Source organism: Pleurodeles waltl, chromosome 12 (assembly GCF_031143425.1).
Source record: "Pleurodeles waltl isolate 20211129_DDA chromosome 12, aPleWal1.hap1.20221129, whole genome shotgun sequence".
Taxonomy (NCBI): Eukaryota; Metazoa; Chordata; class Amphibia; order Caudata; family Salamandridae; genus Pleurodeles; species Pleurodeles waltl.
The window spans coordinates 510,674,542-510,695,810 of record NC_090451.1 but is presented as its reverse complement, the minus strand read 5'-3'; the positions used below and the strand labels follow the sequence as shown (position 1 = coordinate 510,695,810).

General features: G+C 44.4%; 1 protein-coding gene across 3 annotated transcripts in view; it reads left to right on the top strand.

Annotated features, from left to right (window-relative positions):
• The window catches only part of CIAPIN1 (cytokine induced apoptosis inhibitor 1), a 135,966-nt gene that overhangs the window by 75,831 nt on the left and 38,866 nt on the right, over positions 1–21,269 (top strand). For all 3 annotated transcript variants that reach the window (XM_069217322.1, XM_069217320.1, XM_069217321.1), the window contains exons 3-5: positions 4,424–4,591; positions 5,896–5,972; positions 19,713–19,881. In XM_069217322.1, the coding sequence (XP_069073423.1) occupies positions 4,424–4,591; positions 5,896–5,972; positions 19,713–19,881 (414 nt within the window). The remainder of the gene's footprint in view (positions 1–4,423; positions 4,592–5,895; positions 5,973–19,712; positions 19,882–21,269) is intronic.

Below are 21,269 nucleotides of genomic sequence, written 5' to 3'. Positions count from 1 at the left end.
AAGTCGTGAGGGAATCTTCCCAGGCTCTTCTGATGAGGGGGCAGCATGTGTCGAAAGGCCTGGGACTTCCCAAGTTCCCCGTAATCTTCCAAACCATCAGTAGAAACGTTGTCCTGAACCAGAGAGTACAAGTTGCTAGGAGGATCCATTAGTAGACTAGGAGTCATGGGAAGTGGGGTTGGAAAATTCCCTGGAAAGTTTCAGAAGAACTAGATACTATACTTGCGATTTCCAAAGCAGTGTCACCAGGATCACCACAGCTTTCTGTTGTCTGAGCAGCACTGTGAGTCTGGCTAACATAGAGAAAGGAGGAAATGTGGACACCCAAAATTGACTCCAATCGTGGAGGAAGGCATCCGTTGCCTCTGCTACAGGATCTGGGTGCCAGCTGAAGAAGCGTGGAAGTTGATGATTGAGTCTTGACACAGAGATCCACGAACCGCAATCTTCTGAAACAGAAAGGGATCCAGTTTTCATGTGCTGTAATCCTTCAGGTATCTGGACTGCCTGTCCGCCAACTGATTGAGTTTTCTCAGCAGGTATTGTGCGGTCACCAACAACTTGTGTTTCAGACAGTGGTCCCATAAGTCCCTGGCCAGATCCGCCAGTACCTGGGACCGAGCGCACCCCCAAGTGATTAATATATTGCAGTGCTGAGATGGTGTCCATCTTCAAAAGAATGGAACATGACACATTGTTGGCTGCTAAGCTCCTCACAGTAAAGGATTCTTCGAGCAGTTTCGGACAATTGATGTGGAGTGGATCCTTCTTGTTCTGACCACTGCCCTCCAGTGGTAATATCTCCACAACTTGCACCCCACCCCTGACGACAAGCGTTGGACTCAATAATTGGGTCCGGGATGATGCAAAAATGGCTCTGCTGTTGCATGTGGTCGAGCCACCAACGGAGTTCCGTCCATGCTTCTGTGGAGAGAGAAATCTGTTGTCGTATGTCAGTCCTTTCCTGAGTTGTTGGGCCTTCAGTCGGTAGAGAGCTCGATAATGCAGTGGACCTGAGAAGATCGCCAGAATAGAGGAAGACAGGAGAATTTTTCCGTATCCAGCATCTTGCACAACTGAAGAATCAGAAGCATCTTTTTCTGGGGTAATCGGAGGGGCGGTGTTTTCTGGGGTAATCGGAGGGACTGTCGTACAGAGTCGACTTTGAACCCCAAGAAGGTAATTTATTCAGCCGGAACAAAGTCTGATTTCTGAATATTTACGATAAACTCTAGATCTTAGAGATTATTTTTGTCATCTAGAGTTGAGAGGCTAAAGTGGACTTGTCCTGGTGCATTAGAAAAATGTCATCCAGGTACACTATTAGCCCGATTGCCTGTGCCCGGAGCCATTCCTTGACAGGCCTCAGCACCTTGGTGAAGCACCAAAGAGCTGAATATAGGCTGAAAGCCAGGCATGTGAACTCAAAAATCTGGCTGTCCCACTCAAACTGTAGGAATTGTCTGTTTAGAAGAAAGATTGGGATGGTAAGATAGGCATCCTTTAGAGTGAGCTGTACCAACTAGTTGTTGGGTCAAAGAATATCCCTAAGGAGGTAAATGTCCTCCATTTCGAAGTGGTGATACACCACTCATGGTTTGAACTCTTTCAGGTTTATAACTGGTCTGTAACCTTTGTCCTTTTCCACCAAACAATTGTTGCTTAGGAACGTCCTGGGGTGAAGGACCGCATGGGTAATCGCCCCTTTTTGTAGAAGCTCTCTCACCTCCTGGTTTAACATCAGCATCCCTTCCAGTGAAAAAATCAAGGGACTGGGATGACGGTGTTGATGGGACATGCCGTAGAATTCTGTACGAAAACCCCTCTCAGTCTGAATCATCCACGCGTCCCTTGTTATGGAAGCCCAGTTTTGAGTAAACCACTGCAACCTGCCCTCTACCCTCATAGGGAGGAAGGAGTATTGCTTACCGGTTGTGACACCTGGTGTGATGCTGGCCCCTTGGAAGGCTCCATTGTCCCCATGTGTCCTGCCATGGCCTCTAGAGAGGTAGAACCTTCTGAATTTCTTGTGGTCTTGCCACTGGTTCGTTTCTGGGGATTGGAGTTAGATGCGGGCCAGCGGAGCACCCCTACCTTTTGCAGCCCCTCCAAAAATCTGTTGGTTAAAGGTCTCCTTGCTTCTTGATGAACTGCTGGGATTTGTCCAAGGATGTAAAGGTATTAACAAAACGTGACAACTCTTTAATTAAGGGTTCTCCAAAGAGGCCCCTGTTCGCCACCATGCCATCTTCTGTGGTGGCCTACTCGTCCAACCTCTTTTCTATCTTGATAAGTAAGGAGCATCAGTGCTCCATTGACAAAGCACAGTTGGCATTGCCTAAAAAACATAAGATCCATTGGCCCCAGCATGATAAAATGGTGGGGGTCAATTAAATGACCGGACCTTGGCATCCTCAGCCATATCCAAAATGTTGGTAAGTGGCCCCAAAACATCTAAAACCTTATCTTGACAGGAGCGTTCCGGACCCTCTTAGGGTCCTTGAGGAATTTAGTAAAAAATGTCGCCATTATTGTGTTAATATCTGGAGTACATGCCACTTTATTGCCAAATGAGGGTCTAAGACATTCCACCCTCAAGTGGCCCCAGACCTTCTGATCCATGTGTTTTCTAATGCAGCTGATCACATAGTGCAGCACGTTAGATGCAGGAACCCAGTCTGCTGAGCAGGGATGATAAATATCCTCTGGGTTCAACATACCCAGCACCCCTGTGGAGACCTGATTGCCATCCTCCTCCAGCCTGGGTTTCTTGACCCCTCCCTCCGGTTGCCAGTGTCTACTCGGGCCTGGCTCGTCGCCTGAGTCCCCATCAAAGGTGTGTGAGTCCTCCCCGGTATTATCATCTGTTCCCTGGTGAGAGCAGGCATCTTCCCCTGGGGGGGGGAGGGAGTGGGGGGTATCTCCAGGCTGGGAATCATGTGCCTCCATGGTGTTAAGGCACCTCTTTAGGAAGGCATGGCAAAGCCTCTTAAAGGCATAAGAGGAGGTAGAGACTGCTTTAACGTTGGCGCCCGGTCTGACTTTCTTGGGATTACCCTTAGGCACCACCCTGAGAGCCAGCAGGAAGCTCATGCCTCAAGTCTTCCCCAGCCAGGAGTAATATGCTGTGCCCTACCACTAGGTCAATGGTTTTGTGACTTTGGGATTGTATAGCTGAGGAGACCGCCTTTTCCAGGGATGCCTTAATAGCACCCAGCAACTCCTCATGAAGGGTAGAAGCGCCTTGTCTTCCTCAATGCGCTCCCACGCATCACAGTTCACCGTGCAACTCAGAGCTGCGAGGCACACGGAAAAATGTCAGGAGTGTGGGGGACGCTGCGTACACCGCATGCCTCCCTAGGACCGCCCACTGTACCGCGCGGCTCGCCGCAGCGAGTGCCGAGGAGGGCTCTGACTCACCACAGACTCGCCTGTTTACCTTGATGTTGAATATATGGGGCTCACTGTATGGTTGCTATGTTGAACAGTTGCAAGGACTCATGGGATTTGTAGTCTTTCAAAAAAGTATGTTTTATTAAGGTTTCTAATTGAATGAAACGAAAGCGAGAAGCATAATCTGAGTCTCATGTCCTGACATAGAATTAATCCCAGGCACTAGTAATTACTCTGGTCGCATCACAGTGCATCATTATTTTGCACAGCATGCCGCCTTGCTTTCATTGGAATAGTCCAGACCAAACTACCAGGCCAGGTCCTGCCTGAACCAGAAAACAAACAAACCAGGACCAGTTTTGCCCTAGTGATGGCTCATCAGCCAGACATTCCATCTATTAATGTGTTGTATACTTTAGTCTAAGTTCACCTTATGGTCCTAGAAACAATGTAGTTTGTATAGACTACTGTTCATAAAAACCTCACTTCTGACTGCAGTAATAGCTGGGGCGAAAATAGGTATGTAATGTTAGGGCATGTGTCAAGGAGCTGCATGTGACTTTGCCATGATTTGAACGTTGAGCATTATGCTGTTCTGATTCCACTGTGAGAAGATAGCAGCTGTTGTTTGGTGCTGCTTAGATAATTAGCACTAATTCTGAGATTGGCATAGTTACCTTTTCAATAATAATGTCTTTTCTCCTTGCATTTCATTCCCTTCTTTCTCAGATTCTATCACTGTCCCCATCTCATCAGTTGCTATGCATGCCTGTTTTTGTCCACCTCCTCCCTTTACTGTATCTCCTGCCTCTGTCCCTTGTCCCTTTTCTTCCACCTACCCTGCTTTTACCATTAGTTCCTATGCTTCATCTCTTTATTGTTTTCCTTCCTTCCGTGTGTAATTCGTTCCCCTTGCCCTTGCAGTCTTCGATTGTTCCTACAGTTGTTCTCACTTTAGTAGATACATTTTGTTTCCTGCCTCCTATTTCCCTCTTCTCATATGATACAAATGTCTTCTTCCTCTCTCAAGCTGCACACAAGGAGTCTAGTTTTGATGTGGTCCTGTCGGGCCTGGTGCAGAGCAGTGCTGCAGTACACAGTTCAGATGTACTGGCAGAGATAGCACGGATTCTCAAGCCCGGAGGTCATGTCCTTATCAGGGAACCAGTGTCCCCGTCGGTCACGCCAGGAGGAGGAGGTAAGGAAGGCTGTGGTGTAACATTTGACTATTTTTGCCATTACACAAACAAATGGAAGGCAAGGACAGACTTCTCTTATGTCTGAAAAAGGAAATGTAGACATTTTATTTACATTGCAGAGTCCCTCTCCTATTAAGTCCCTCTGTATAATTAGCTTTTGCGTCACCTGGTAAATTGTGTTTTTGATAAAGTCCCGGGAAAATAGTTCACAGAGAAAATAGCTTGAAAACGTGGTAAAAAAATAGTCAAAAGCTGTCACCAAGTCTTGTGTGGATGAGGAGGGATAGCTTCAGAGGACTTAGAACCCCGTAAAGTATCCAAATATATCAGTAAACACTGACCTAATATTAATTTGTTTTGGAATAGAACATATTAAGTATTCTCACGTGGGGTGCTGAGTGGGTATTTAACTTTAACAAGTTAGGTTCATGATTAATTGAAAAGACAAAAAATAGTCTGGGAAGAAAGTGGTAAGCAGTTGGAAAAACTTTTCAGTATTTAAACAAATGTTGATAGAGTAAATGACAAAGGTGCAAACATATGGACACAATACCTCTACCCTCAAATTTGTATATGTTGTGGCTGCCAAAGTGTTTTAAATAATGTTAAATGTCTGTTGTGGTCCTGCAAAGAGAGATTTAGCTTCAACTGTTGCTTGTTCTTTGTTATTGTGCTTTGTTTAAAAGAAACATTAATTCTTGTCCTGTTTGTTTTATTACAGTTTTTCACTGTTTGTATGCGTGTGCACACATTCTAACAAGGCATTATGGGCCTGAGCAGAGCATGAGGAACATTAGGGCATGAGCAATGTACAGCAGTTAATGCCTTTGGAGGGAGGGCAATAAGACTATAACACCCTCTGATCCCACTCTTGATTTTCATCCCATCTCTATTCACTCTGTCATGCTCTAACGTTTTTAGTTCTACATTGTCCCTCTCTTCGATGTTCTTCCCCCACCTTGATCTGTCCAGCTGCCCTGTTCCCTCCTGGCCGCTCTAGATGACTTTTCTGTGCTACATTTGCCAGCTGTTCTTCACTGCACCTGTCTCTGCCTCTTCCATGCTGGTCATCCTCACACTCATTCTGAACCACTCCAGCATGCTTCACTCTGCATCACCAGCACCCAAAGCACACCACCTCCCCTGTCATATCTTGATGTGCTATAATAGCCCTTAAGCTGCTGGCCAGCAACAATAGCTAAGGGTTGCAATAAAGCGTTTTTTAATGAGTTTTGGGGAGTTTAGAAGAGTGCTAATGTTCCATTCTGATGGATACTGTCATCTTTGTTTCTGTCTTTTGCAGGTAATGAAGGTGGCATAAGGAACCCCGCCCAGCTGTCCTCCACACTGACCCTCTCCGGGCTCACAGATGTGAAAGAGGTTGATTTCATTTAGATTCTTTCCTACATAATTTTGGGGGCCCACAGCTTTAGATAAAAAAATAATAATTATGTTTTTCCCTACATGAATGGTCTGGCTTATGGGACATATATTCTCCTGTTCGATGGCATGTGTAGCTGCAGATACACATGCTTTGCACATCCCGCCATCTAGTGTTGGGCTCGGAGTGTTACACGTTGTTTTTCTTCGAGGAAGTCTTTTCGAGTCACAAGATCGAGGGACTCCTCCCCTTTCGGCTCCATTGCGCATGGGTGTCGACTCCATCTTAGATTGTTTTCTTTCCGCCATCGGGTTTGGACGTGTTCCTTTTCGCTTCGGTTCGGAAAGTTAGTGAAAAACTCGGAAAATTCGACGGTATTGTTTGCGTTCGGTATCTGGTTAGTTACAACAGATCGACACCGAATTTTGAAGAGCTCCGGCGGCCCTTCGGGATTTTCGATTCCCCGGCGGGGCCTGGTCGGCCCGACCGCGTGCATCTTCAAGGTTAATGGAACGGACCCTATTCCACTTCTGCCCCGAATGTCACAACAAGTATCCTTATACAGATCAGCATTTGGTCTGTAATTTGTGTTTGTCGCCAGAACACAAAGAGGATACCTGTGAGGCCTGTCAAGTATTTCGGTCCAGAAAGACCTTAAGGGACCGAAGAGCAAGAAGACTACAGATGGCGTTGGTGCAGACAGGACAAAAACCCATGGAGGAAGAAGAGGAAGCCTTCTCCATCGAGGATTCGGACTCGGAAGAGGTCGATCCTGAACAGACGCCGAAAACCGTGAGTAAGACGTCGATACACAAGACTCACGTAAAGACCAGTAAAGCCCAGGGGACGCCACCTCCAACAGGCCATGGTTTAACCCGAAAAATAGGTGACCGGGCACCGGCACCGAAAAAGGGCATGCATGTGTCGAAGTCATCCGACTCCGGTCGAGATACCGGCACAGAGCAGACTCGACCCCGAGACAACGGGTCAGAGCAATCTTGGCACCGAGAGAGCGGCACCGAGAAATCAGTACGCCGAAGAGCAAAAAAGTATTGTCGGAACCGAAAAAGGCAGCCAAAAAGGTTTTGATACTGAAACATCCGGCCTCAGAACCGAAATCAAGTTCCTACAGAGGAACAAGGCCTGTCCTCACAAATGCAAACACATAGATTTGGACAGGAACTGGAGACAATGGAGCCAGACTACACCCAAAGAAGGCTCCACATCCAAACAGAAACAGGGAAGATCAGTACTCTCCCTCCGATTCTAATGAAACGAAAACTTGCCTTCCAAGAGAAAGACAAGCAGCCACAGGCGAAGGTGGCTAAACAAGTAACCCCGCCACCATCTCCACAACGCTCTCCACAACCATCACCGGTAGCCACTCCACCAATGATGCAGTCCCCAACTCATACAGGGATGAGTCAGGATGATCCAGACGCGTGGGATCTTTATGATGCGCCAGTGTCAGATAACAGTCCAGACTGTTATCCAGCTAGACCGTCACCACCAGAGGATAGTACAGCCTACGCATAGGTGGTGTCAAGGGCAGCGGCGTTTCATGTCAGCCTGCATGCTGAGCCAATTGAAGACGATTTTCTATTTAATACACTGTCGTCCACACATAGCCAGTACCAGAGCCTCCCCATGCTACCTGGAATGCTAAAACACTCCAAACAAGTGTTTGAGGAGCCTGTGAAAGGAAGGGCCATTACTCCAAGGGTGGAGAAAAAATATAAACCGCCACCAACAGACCCCGTGTACATCACACAACAGTTAACACCAGACTCAGTGGTGGTAGGGGCAGCACGCAAGAGGGCGAACTCACACACCTCCGGAGATGCACCACCTCCAGACAAAGAGAGTCGTAAGTTCGACGCGGCAGGGAAAAGAGTGGCAGCACAGGCAGCAAACCAGTGGCGTATTGCCAACTCGCAGGCTTTGTTGGCCAGATATGATAGGGCTCATTGGGACGAAATGCAACACTTTATAGAACATTTGCCCAAGGAGTTCCAAAAGAGAGCACAGCAAGTGGTGGAAGAAGGACAGAGTATCTCGAACAATCAGATGCGGTCAGCAATGGATGCGGCAGACACAGCTGCTAGGACTGTAAACACAGCAGTGACAATACGGAGACATGCATGGCTGCGTACATCAGGATTCAAGCTGGAAATACAACAAGCCGTGCTGAATATGCCATTTAACGGAAAGCAGTTGTTTGGGCCGGAGGTGGACACTGCTATCGAAAAACTTAAAAAGGACACTGATACGGTCAAAGCCAAGGGCGCACTCTACTCCCCACAGAGCAGAGGCACATTTTGTAAATCACAGTTTCGAGGACAAAGCACGGAACCCACAACCTCACAAACAAGGCCCACTTATCAGAGCCAATATCAGCGGGGAAGTTTTCGGGGACAATATAGAGGGGGACAGTTCCCAAAAAGTAGAGGGAAGTTCCAAAGTCCCAAAACTCCACAAAACAAGCAGTGACTTTGACGTCACAAATCCCCAACACATAACACCAGTGGGGGGGAGACTAACCAAGTTCTACAAACAATGGGAGGAAATAACAACAGACACTTGGGTCCTAGCAATTATCCAGCATGGTTATTGCATACAATTTCTAAAATTCCCTCCAAATGTCCCACCGAAAACACACAATATGTCAAAACAACACATGGATCTTCTACAATTGGAGGTCCAAGCGTTGTTACAAAAAGATGCAATAGAACTGGTACCAATTCATCAGAGAGGAACAGGAGTTTACTCGCTGTACTTTCTCATACCGAAAAAAGACAAAACTCTAAGACCTATATTAGATCTCAGAACATTAAATATCTACATCAAATCAGATCACTTTCACATGGTGACACTGCAGGACGTAATCCCATTGCTCAAACAACAAGACTACATGACAACACTAGACCTAAAGGATGCATACTTCCATATACCGATACATCCTTCACACAGAAAGTACTTAAGGTTTGTATTCCAAGGGGTACATTACCAATTCAAAGTGTTGCCATTCGGGATAACAACTGCGCCAAGAGTTTTTACAAAATGCCTGGCAGTAGTGGCTGCTCATATCAGAAGGCAGCAAATACATGTGTTCCCGTACCTAGACGATTCGTTAATCAAAACCAACACGCAAGAACGGTGTTCACAACACACAAAGTATGTCATAAAACCCTCCACAAACTAGGTTTCTCAATCAACTACAACAAGTCACACCTTCAGACGTGTCAGACACAGCAATACTTAGGGGCGACAATCAACACAACAAAAGGGATTGCCACTCCAAGTCCACAAAGGGTACAGGCATTTCACAATGTAATACAGGCCATATACCCAAAACAAAGGATACAAGTGAAGATGGTGATGAAACTACTAGGCATGATGTCCTCCTGCATAGCCATTGTCTCAAACGCAAGATTGCACATGCGGCCCTTACAACAGTGCCTAGCATCACAATGGTCACAGGCACATGGTCAACTTCAAGATCTAGTGTTGATAGACTGCCAAACATACACCTCGCTTCAATGGTGGAACAATATAAATTTAAACCAAAGGCGGCCTTTCCAAGACCCAGAGCCTCAATACGTAATAACGACAGATGTCTCCATGATAGGGTGGGGAGCACACCTCAACCAACACAGCATCCAAGGACAATGGGACACTCATCAGAGACAGTTTCACATAAATCACTTAGAACTACTGGCAGTATTTCTAGCGTTGAAAGCATTTCAACCTATAATAAGTCACAAACACATTCTTGTCAAAACAGACATGACAACGATGTATTATCTGAACAAACAGGGAGGAACACACTCGACACAGTTGTGTCTTCTGGCACAGAGAATATGGCATTGGGCGATTCACAACCACATTCGCCTAATAGCGCAGTTTATTCCAGGGATTCAGAATCAGTTAGCAGACAATCTCTCTCGGGATCACAAACAGATCCACGAATGGGAGATTCACCCCCAAATACTAAACACTTACTTCCAAAGATGGGGAACACCACAGATAGACCTATTTGCAACAAAAGAAAACGCAAAATGCCAAAACTTCGCATCCAGATACCCACAGGATCAGTCTCAAGGCAATGCGTTATGGATGAGTTGGTCAGGGATATTTGCATACACTTTTCCCCCTCTCCCACTCCTTCCATATCTGGTAAATAAATTGAGTCAAAACAAACTCAAACTCATACTAATAGCACCAACTTGGGCAAGGCAACCTTGGTACACAACACTACTAGACCTATCAGTAGTACCTCATGTCAAACTACCAAACAGGCCAGATCTGTTAACTTAACACAAACAACAGATCAGACACCCAAATCCAGCATCACTGAATCTAGCAATTTGGCTCCTGAAGTCTTAGAATTCGGACATCTAGACCTCACACAGGAATGTATGGAGGTCATAAAACAAGCTAGGAAACCAACCACAAGACATTGCTATGCAAATAAGTGGAAAAGATTTGTTTATTACTGCCATAATAAACAAATACAACCCTTACACGCATCTGCTAAAGACATCATTAGCTACCTACTGCACTTACAAAAGTCAAAGCTAGCTTTTTCATCCATTAAAATACATCTCACCGCAATTTCAGTTTATCTGCAAATTACGCACTCAACATCACTTTTTAGGGTCCCAGTCATAAAGGCTTGTATGGAGGGTCTGAAAAGAAATATCCCACCAAGGATGCCACCAGTTCCTTCGTGGAACCTTAACATTGTCTTAACACGGCTCATGGGTCCACCATTTGAACCCATGCACTCATGTGAGATACAATACTTAACATGGAAAGTAGCATTTCTAATTGCCATCACATCTCTAAGAAGAGTAAGTGAGATACAAGCATTTACCCTTTATTCAGATACACAAACATAAAGTAGTTTTACGAACAAATCCTAAGTTCTTACCAAAAGTCATATCACCGTTCCACTTGAATCAAACAGTAGAACTACCAGTGTTCTTTCCAGAACCAGATTCGGTAGCAGAAAGAGCACTACATACATTAGACATCAAAAGAGCGTTAATGTACTACATTGACAGAACAAAACAAATTCGAAAAACAAAACAATTGTTCGTTGCTTTCCAAAAACCTCATACAGGGAATCCAATATCCAAACAAGGCATTGCCAGATGGATAGTTAAATGCATTCAAACCTGTTATCTCAAAGCAAAAAGAGAACTGCCTATAGCACCAAGAGCACACTCAACTAGAAAGAAAGGTGCTACCATGGCCTTTCTAGGAAACATTCCAATGACTGAAATATGTAAGGCAGCCACATGGTCTACGCCTCATACGTTTACCAAGCACTACTGCGTGGATGTGTTAACAGCACAACAAGCCACAGTAGGACAAGCAGTACTAAGAACTTTGTTTCAAACAACTTCAACTCCTACAGGCTGAACCACCCCTTTTGGGGAAATAACTGCTTACTAGTCTATGCAAAGCATGTGTACCTGCAGCTACACATGCCATTGAACGTAAAATGTCACTTACCCAGTGTACATCTGTTCGTGGCATGAGACGCTGCAGATTCACATGCACCCACCCGCCTCCCCGAGAGCCTGTAGCCGTTTGAAGTTGATCTTGAACATTTGTAAATTTGTAAATATATTGCTTTAAACCACATTATGTACATACATATTTACTCCATTGCATGGGCACTATTACTATAATACACAACTCCTACCTCACCCTCTGCGGGGAAAACAATCTAAGATGGAGTCGACGCCCATGCGCAATGGAGCCGAAAGGGGAGGAGTCCCTCGATCTCGTGACTCGAAAAGACTTCTTCGAAGAAAAACAACTTGTAACACTCCGAGCCCAACACTAGATGGCGGGATGTGCAAAGCATGTGAATCTGCAGCGTCTCATGCCACAAACAGATGTACACTGGGTAAGTGACATATTCCATATAGTGTACTATTTGGCTGAAGAGTAGCTACCTCCGATAGGTGGAGGGCATTGTATGAACCTCAACACCTTCTTGCAATCATCTGGTATCCTTACACCCACAATAAGCCCTTAAGGGAAGTTTCAGTGAGTGTTGAGGGTCACTAAGGGCTGATCAAACAGAAAACATTTCTGTGCTGGAGAACGTTTCTAGACCTCAGCTGGCTAATATAAATAACGTTATACACCTGCTTTCATAAGCCACGACCTATACCTGCACACCACATGCATGCTTCCTCTTGCCTTAGCCCCACCCAAACAAAAATAGTTTTACTTGCATCTAAAAGAAGGCTGAGAGAATTCTCTTGCTAAAAAAAAATCTAACCATTTTTGTGGAAGCTTAGTGTTTCGCAAAATAGTATTTTTTTTAAAAAAAGAGAGAAATGCAATTTTAAGCAGCGCTAACTTCATATGTAGTCCAAATCAAATTTGATTTGCCTAAAAATTTTACTGTGGTGGTGTCAGCGAACCTCCACCGGTGCATCTCTTTAATATGCCTACAGGGCCTTACTTTTGGCCATTCTTCCCTACACTTATGCACCATTCCATTCAGCATCTCCTGGTTCCCTGTACAATGCAGCCATCTACTATGACAGCATACCCTTCATGCACTTTGTGCGAGTAGCCTTCATTTTAGATCTTCCTTTTGCACTCTTTACCAAGCTGGTAGCTTCAGTAACCCGAATGCAATCAATAAGAATTTATCTTTGCCTCAGATTGTCACTTGTACCATTGGCATGTAAATTTCTCAGTGCGTATTTGCCACCTTACATTCCGCACTCTTTTTATCTTCTACCTTTCTCATCAGGCTTGCCTTCTGAATTACTGTTGTGTGCATTCCATCTAGGATGTATTGTGTCCTGCACTTGCTTCACACCTTTATCAGGTTGTTGTGCTCTGCCAACTTGATCCATCTCCGTTCCTTCTTTCCCAGATGTATCGCTGCACGTCTGTGCTCTCATCTTCCAGCTGCGCTGGGAAATTTTGTTCTGTTTGTTTTATCTTCACCCATCTACCTAAGCCAGTGCTTAACTGGGGATTCTTCAACTTGGATAGTAACAAGCTGTAGCTAATTTTAGTTGGGATTAATTTATGTTTGACTTTGTCAAACTACGTACTATTATGTTTCTCCTATAATTGCTCTTGGGAGCAATCAAACTGGTTGTTCGGCAACTAAGGGCCTGATCTGGAGTTTGGCAGACAGAGTACTCTGTCATGAGGAGCACCCTGCCAACAAAACCCTAATTCTGCCTGCCTCATATAGAGATGAGCGGACTTTAAGTATTCGGTTGACTGAGCCCCGTTGACTCCATCTACTATATACTCCCTCTGACAACTAGACAGATTAGGGGTCAGAGGAAGGATATTTAACTGCCCAGCCTTTTTAGAGTGGACGTGTAATGCCTTTTTTTGCCAGCTGTCACTGCCAGGAAAAATGTGGCAGTGAGGGGCAAGATAAAAAATGACACCCCCACATCTTCAGAGGAGACTCCTAGGGTGCGCGAGTCGGTGTTTTTTCAGAAGCAGTGTTGTTGAAAAACAAAAAACAAACAAATTGCAAAGGTTTGGTAGATGGCCGTCAAAACCACCTGCAGCTGTCCACTAAAATTGTTGCACTTCAAAAGGGACCGCCATGAGGACATTTTATGTTCCCTGGTATGCTGTGCTTACCACCTTCAGATTTTTTCTGCATAACCATCTTCTGTTCTTAGTCTTTATGATCTAGCTCTATCAACTCTTGCGTTGTAGATTTCCGGCTTTGCACTTCATTTGCATTTTATGTCTCTATCCGACAGTCTTCTAGAAATCCCTTTGCAAATTGGCTCTAATTTAGTGTCTGTTTTGCTTCTAAGGGCACAATATTTTCTGCTTTGAGAGTTTGTGGAGAAGGATGTTTATAAGACACTAAGTGCCTGATTATGAGTGTGGCGGTCACGAGACCGCCAGACTCGTGGTGGCGATCAGACCGCCGTGGCTGTGGTGGTCCCACCTCCTCATTACGAGTTTGGCAGGGAGTCTGCCAACAGATTGCGGTCTTCACCAGGATCCAAGATCCTGACAGGCTGGCAGCGGTCCTGGTTGTAGTCAGCCAGGGCGGCTCTGAACTCACCGCTGCCCTGCTGATTACCCAACCTTGTTCTCTGCCAGCCTTTTCATGGCAGTTTCTGCACCATGAAAAGGCTGGCAGAGAACAAGTGCTGGGGGCCCCTGCACTGCCCATGGTTTGGGCAGTGCATGGCAGCACCATCGGAAAGCACAGTGCACTTTCTGAGGGTGCTGGTCAGCCCTCTCGTGCTCCTAGATAGTACTCATCACCTTTAAGGGAGCAGAGTGCTTACTCGTAGCACTATTCCTGCCAGTCTGACCATCGGGAATGCTCTATTTAAAGGTTACCGCCGGTCAGCCAGGTCAGACCAGCAGAAATCTTGTGCTAGAGTGGGGGAGACACCATGCCGGTGGCATCCAGCCTGCAAGTTTGGCGGTCCTCAATTGGAACAGCCAAACTCGTAATCAGCCCCAAAATAACCTTACTTAAAGTTTTCTCTAGTTTTCTTTAGCAAACAATTTTGATCTTGGGCTGTCTAAAAGGAGTACTAACCATGGAAGAAGAAAAGCTCGTCCTCCGTAGAGTACATCAAAATATCTTCCAGTATTCAAGAACTGGAGAACACCATGCAAAGGAAAAGTTGTATATTAATTTCTATAAATTAGTTGTTAACTCCACGACCACTGAGGCTTTGAGGAGTCTAGGAGCGGAGATAAAGTAAACCCATTGGTGCCTAGAATAACAGGTTAATGGGTAGTGTGCCCTATAAAAAGTGTTGTAACTCCCTCTAATGGGAGCTTAATACAGGCAGAGGAAACCTTTAGGTAACCACGTCTGACCCCCAAGATAAGATAAGCTTGGTAAATGTAATATTTGCAAACTTAGATTTAAATACTTTAAGCAGTGAAGATTAGCAGAAATCTTTTAAGTCTGAAGATCATCGGTTGAAGATAATGGTGTCTTTGCTGTGAGTAGCTGCTTTAAAATAGTAGGAAAGCAAGTAGTTAGTAATAACACAGGTGAAAGATAAAACAAAACTAATGCTTTTCAGACAAGCATCACTTTGCATCACAAATATTATGCCTATGTTGGCAAAAAAGTTTCTGTTATGGACACGGACAAAGGCAATCAGCTTGGCTTTATATTTAATTTGTGAGTTTCATTATTGTGGTTGTGAAGTGAATGGGTAAAGGGCTCCTCCATTTTTTTTTTTTTTTTTAAATAAGCATTACAATGAAGTGAAATTTGGTGGTTGAGTTGAGGAATAAGTCATGCTTGGGTGGCACAGGGGTTTGTTTCAGGTGATGAGGGCCAGAGTGTTTACATTCCGTAAATGGTTATTATTATTTTGCTAGGTTAAGTGAGTTGTTGGGAGACCGTCCGGCCTCCTGTTAATTGGCAATAGATGTTAATATTTAAATTGAGAAAAATATATGTAATGTTTATTATCGGTGGATGCAGTTTTTGAAAGGCAGATATGGTACTCTGGTGATGGTTCATATCTTCCCTCCTTTAATTAAGGAAGCTTCTTGGACGCAAGACATCTTGGGACTACAATAAGTTTTGTTTGAATGTATAGATAATTGGAAATTCTGTATAGTTTGACAAAAGTTCTCTTTTTTTATGTTAAAATAAATTTTTATTAGCATTTATCAATTTACCCAGAAGCAAATAGTAGAAATAAAACAAAACACAATGCATCCTTTTTCCTACCCCTTCCATCACCCCTTTAATGGCCTCTACCCCCACTCTCACCTGCAGCATCTTTTGCGATTGTCACCAGTGTCTTAAGTGCCTCCGTTTCACTCCTCAACATTGTTCGAGGTGAGGGAGTATTTGTTCAGTGGCCTGTGGTTGAATTGTGGAATATTAATCGTGCAGCTTAGGAGGGTCCACATTTTTTAACACTGAGCTATTGAGGGCAGGAGAGTTAGTCTGTATTGAAGATATTTGAAAGACGGCACCCTTGTTTAGTAAAGACTTTTCTTCCCCACCTGCTGTTTTTGAGAGCTTTTCCATTCCTAGAATCCACCACATCTTTTATCTCCACTTGTTTGGGAGGTGGGGGTGGTGTTGATTGTTATGCGCAAAGCCCTAGGATTTTTTGCTTAGTTACGAAAAGTAGGTGAGAAATGAATGTGCCCCAAATGGCATACAGAAGGTGGCAATCTGTTTCAGGTCGCCCAAGCAATATTGCCTCAGGGCACCTAGCTACGTAGGAAGTTTTCTTTTTCAATTGCTGTCTTTTTTTCATTTAATTAATACTTTTAAAAAAATCATTTTTTCCTGCCAATCATTTTGTCTCTGATATTTTACCTTATTTTTGCAATGCATGCTTTTTCTATTCTAATGTTTGAACCAAATTCTTTCAGTGTTACCTTAGTACTATTTTGTAACAAATGTTAATCTAGATCCATTGTTTACCTGAATAAAATGATCTGAGAGCCAGCCGACTTAACCCAGGGATAATCTGCTAAAAAACATGCTATTAGACCTCCAAGATCACACACGCTTTGCTCTGCATGTGTGAAGACATTTTCCCAGCATAACTGGCTCTGTAAGCATATTCGTAAAAATAAATGTCACAGTTTCGGGCAGGTCTGATCAGGACTCTGGTTGGGGCACCCCTTGAGGTCACAGAATATCCCAAAGAGGTAGTGTACTGGGGCAGAGGAGCAGCTAACGGCATACACGGGAAGGACAGCTATGGACAGGCACAGAAAACGGGAAAGTAAAGCAGAGCAACCCTTGTGTGAACAATCAGGAAACTGATTACTAATGGACAAACACACTGGGGTTGTACACAGGGTAGGGCGCAGAACCTCCCACAGTGACAGGGAATGTCAATGCCTCTGTGAAGTTTGCTCTTACAGATAGTCACCCTGCCAGCCCCATAGAAAGGAGGCAGCAGAAGTGATTCTGTCTCTGGACCCTAGAGCACAAACAAGGCTAGTACTTACATACACAAGACACGCTCTTGTGGGTCCAGCTGGAAACACGTGGCAATTCCTGGAAAAAAAGCAATAGCACACTTTCACTGTTAGGCACGAAAGTCAACGTATAACACTAGACAAGGATGGGGGCTGGAATTGCCTCCTGGAAACCAAGAGCCAAACCCAGTACAAAGGAGGACACTTATACACTGGTGAAGACTGATAGAACACTTACCAGACACAAATACCGAGAGGAAACAGAAGGCACAAACTAAGAGGCAGAGGCAGGAACTGGGAACAGGCTCGGGCTGAAGCAAAGGCAGGACTAGGAATGGAAAACAGGGCACAAACTTCTGGCTGGAAAAAACAAAGACAGGAATGGGAAACAAAAAGCAGGGTCTGTCTGGAACAAGCAATGGCAGGGCTGGAATACAGGGAGTAGGAATAAGCAGAAAACAGGACTGGGAAACAGAAAGCAGGTTCAGGCTGAAACAAGGCAGGAGCAGGACAGAGAAACAGGGAGCAGGCTCTGGAAGAAACAAACAGGTACAAGGCTAAGCAATAGGGAGCAGACTCTGGCTGGAACAATCAGGAGCAGGGCAGAGAAATGGAAACCGATTCAAGCTGGAACAGAACAGGAACACCATCCGAATAGGGGTCTGTAACACGAAGGAATTGAATTCCAATGCACGACGAAGGATCTTGAGGAAATGGCGGCTTAAAAGCAGTTCTAAGCTGCAGAAAACCCAGGTGGAATCACATGACTGGGCTGCACAGGAGAGGTCTCAGATGTGTGTAGTTTCAGACACTCGCAAGTCCTGGAGGAGAGGATCCAGTGAAAAGGAGCAACTGGATTTCTCCCATAGAAAACAATGTAAACCAGAATCTAGGCTTTCCTGACTACCAGGCTGTGCATTATGGATTTGCAGTCCCAGGAAGCAAAAGTAATACTACAAAAAGTATACCATGGCAAAAAGTGAAACAACGGGAGTGTTCAAGGTGATTCCCAGGCTTCAGACAGTCCCCTTACAGCGCCCCCTAGAAATTGGATGACAGTCGTAACACTTAAACTTGGAGATACTGACTCAGGGAGGGAGGTTAATTTCGGATTCTCATTATGGTTTAGATTATTTATGTGCACCTATGAAATGTTGCTGTTTTTAAATAGAAAGGTTTGCACTTACTGTTACAGTACTGTGTGCAGTATTTATTGGTAAAGAGAATAAAGAAATAGAACGTGGCTCATCACAGGGTCTCAAGTACTGTGCTGCGACACTCCAAAAAAACAGTGTGTGTGTGTGTGTGTGTGTGTGTGTGTGTGTGTGTGTGTGTGTGTGTGTGTGTGTGTGTGTGTGTGTGTGTGTGTGTGTGTGTTTAGTTCAGGTGTTACTTACCAACTGATAGTGTGTCGACCAGGGTATTTGTTTGCTGAGCAGGTGTATGTTGTGGGATTTCAATATGGGGCAAGGTTTGCACTTTACATTGATTCTTAGGACAGATTCACAATTTGACTAGCAGAGCCTCAACTGCTTGTTGTAACATTGCCTGAAAAAGAGCTCCATAATTGGGTTTCAGTGCAGTGAGTCACAAAATCAAACCATAGCAAAGGTTCATCACAGAATGAAACCCTGATTTAGTCCCTAGGGCTGGGTACTTCAGAAAGGTTGGGAGGTAAGTTGCAGCAGTGAAAGTCACTTGTTTGGTGGTCAAGAAGGAGGAGACATGCACGAGAGTAACGGGGGGTGTTACCGGGAAAGCTGGAACAAGATTTGGAGGATTTCTCCGATCTTTCGGAGGACATTCATTCTCTTCTTTCTATATGCCCTAAAAAGGAGCTAAGACCATGGCCCCATGATAGATTCCTGATAGGCAGTAACCTCGCATATTACGTTTGGTACTCGAGTGGGGGATTCAGTTGTGTATGTTACATCCACTAATATAACATGTAGAAAACAGAGCATACGGTGTTGATTGGCAACACTATTCTTCTCCTATACATTTTCATAATCATTGGGATTCGCTATGCATTCGTATTAGTCCTTCTGAGGTTTATAATGCCCCTTGAGTGTTCTTGTCTAGGATGTTACACTACTAACATTTCCTGTGATTCTCAGGTAGTCCACTGGAACTATATGCCTTGGCAAAAACCACGTTTAAAAAAAACAAAATCTCTTTATTGATTTTTGCATAAAGGTAAACAGCATAAAACACCCTCTCAACTTCGAGAACATGCGGGCGCGGTATGCATTGAGAATTAGAGTTGACCACTGAGGGGTAGGTAGGGCCGGACAATAACATGACAGATAAGACTCTTCCAGTCAATAGACACAACCTGCCAGGGGATCCCCTAGGTCGATCCACAGCTGCCGCCTCAGTCACGCGTCTGTGTGGCAAACTTCGCAAAAAGCACTTTTTAAAAATGCTGTTTAGCACGGCTTGTGGTGTCTGTTAAGTTCCTTTTTCATAGACCGGATTGGTTAAGCTTAGGGGTTAACAATGCTTTTCCAAGCCCTTCCACTGGATGACAGTGTGCGGGACAACAAATTAATTTGCAGTAGTCTCAGACTGCAACACTGTAAGTAACTGTTCCTTCCAACATATTAATCCAATTGCCTACTGTCGCCACTAACTTTTAAAGGCATCATCGCCTTCCTGCACTGCTGTCCGTAAGTTTCCCAGTGGCCCCTCTGGTTATATGCCCCAATATTGCTTTTAATCATTGCACTCATGCGTATCCCCATGTTCAGGCTTTGCTCTGAATGTCTATGTAACTTGCTCTTCAGGTTCAGAAGGAGACTTTGACGCCACAGGAAGCCCAGGCTGTGGGGCGGCTACTCGGCTATCAAGGCGATGATCTACGATTTCTCCACATGGATGGCAAAAAACCAAACTTCGAAGTGGGATCTGCTTCTCAGTTGAAGCTGTCCTTTGCCAAAAAGAATGCCCCCATGGGTAAGTAATGCATATGCAAAGCTGGTGGGGTGTGACCTTTAACGCTTGTTGCCTGACTCGCACTTAAGTCTTTCAAAATTTGTCTGACCACTTTTTCACTGTCCTGAATTGACTTTTAAGGACTACAATGGGGGAATTTCTGCGCACAAAATCAGAGCACCTCAGCTGCTTCGGCTTAAACGTACTTCTCACCCACTCCTCACCATCTGTTTCCTAGCCTTAAGTGCCTGGAGGTGCTTTGTAATACAGCTACATCATGTTTGATGCTTGTAGGCCCCATGAATTTTTCTAAGTATCAAAATTGTTTATTAGCATCATGGCATTCCTACAAAAGGGCTTCTTCAGTTTCACACCACTAATAAACCCTAATACCTACAACCTAGTGAGTAGGAGGAAAATTAAAAACTATACAGGCTATAAAACAGCAGCAACACTAAGGTCTCAAAATAAGAATGGAAAAATAACTTCCATCTTAAACTCAGCATTGCCTCATCCAGTACTTTGGAATTTTCCAATATCTAGCATCAGAAAAACAACCATAGACACTCTTTCCATTGAAATGTTAGATTGACAGTCATCTGCCTGAGACTTATTTACCTATAACGTTAGGAAAGGAGTTTTCTAAAGTTCTAAGGAGTTGCTTAGCAACTTCAGGCCCTGTGACAGTCTGAGCTTTGTCACAATCCATGCCACACGACGTGAGGTAATCCACCACAGAAACCCACCTTCAAAGCCCTCAAATGACGTAGCAGTACAGAACAGCAATGTTTACATGATCTTTTATAGCTTCATTACCCTGATTTTTGCATTTGTTCTTGGCATATTTCCACATCTAATCAATCTATATGCATTTATCGAGTTTATCAAAATTGTCAAGCTTGTTGCTAGAGGAGGTGTAATGTTGGATGACATTTATATGCAAGTAGTGTAAATTCGTACCTTTTTATGATTTTTATAGTTCAGTGTTGCTTGTCTGCACCAAAGGTAACAGACACACAGGTCTATTTTTCAGAGGTAGATTTGCAAATCACCTGATCAACACAGCAAGTCTGTGTAGTAAATGGAGAGTAAGCTGGATCATAGCCAATACTTTGGTCGAGGAACTAGCTTTGGCTGGAAATTGCTGCACTTCCTTGTTGATAATGTTGACTTCCAAATTACATGTAGGAGGTCAATGATCATTTCTCAGTATTAATCAAACCCTTTTTGGCTAAGGAGTGGAAGTATGCAGGGACTGATCCATGTGGATCAGCTATAGAGGTGGTGCCCCTATAATCGCCTCTGTGCTACACCAAATCCAAGTTTCTCTGATGCATTGATAGAAAAATGTATGCATAATCAAGGAGCGGACAATTGTCGAAATACCTCAGGTGTGTGAACAGTGCACA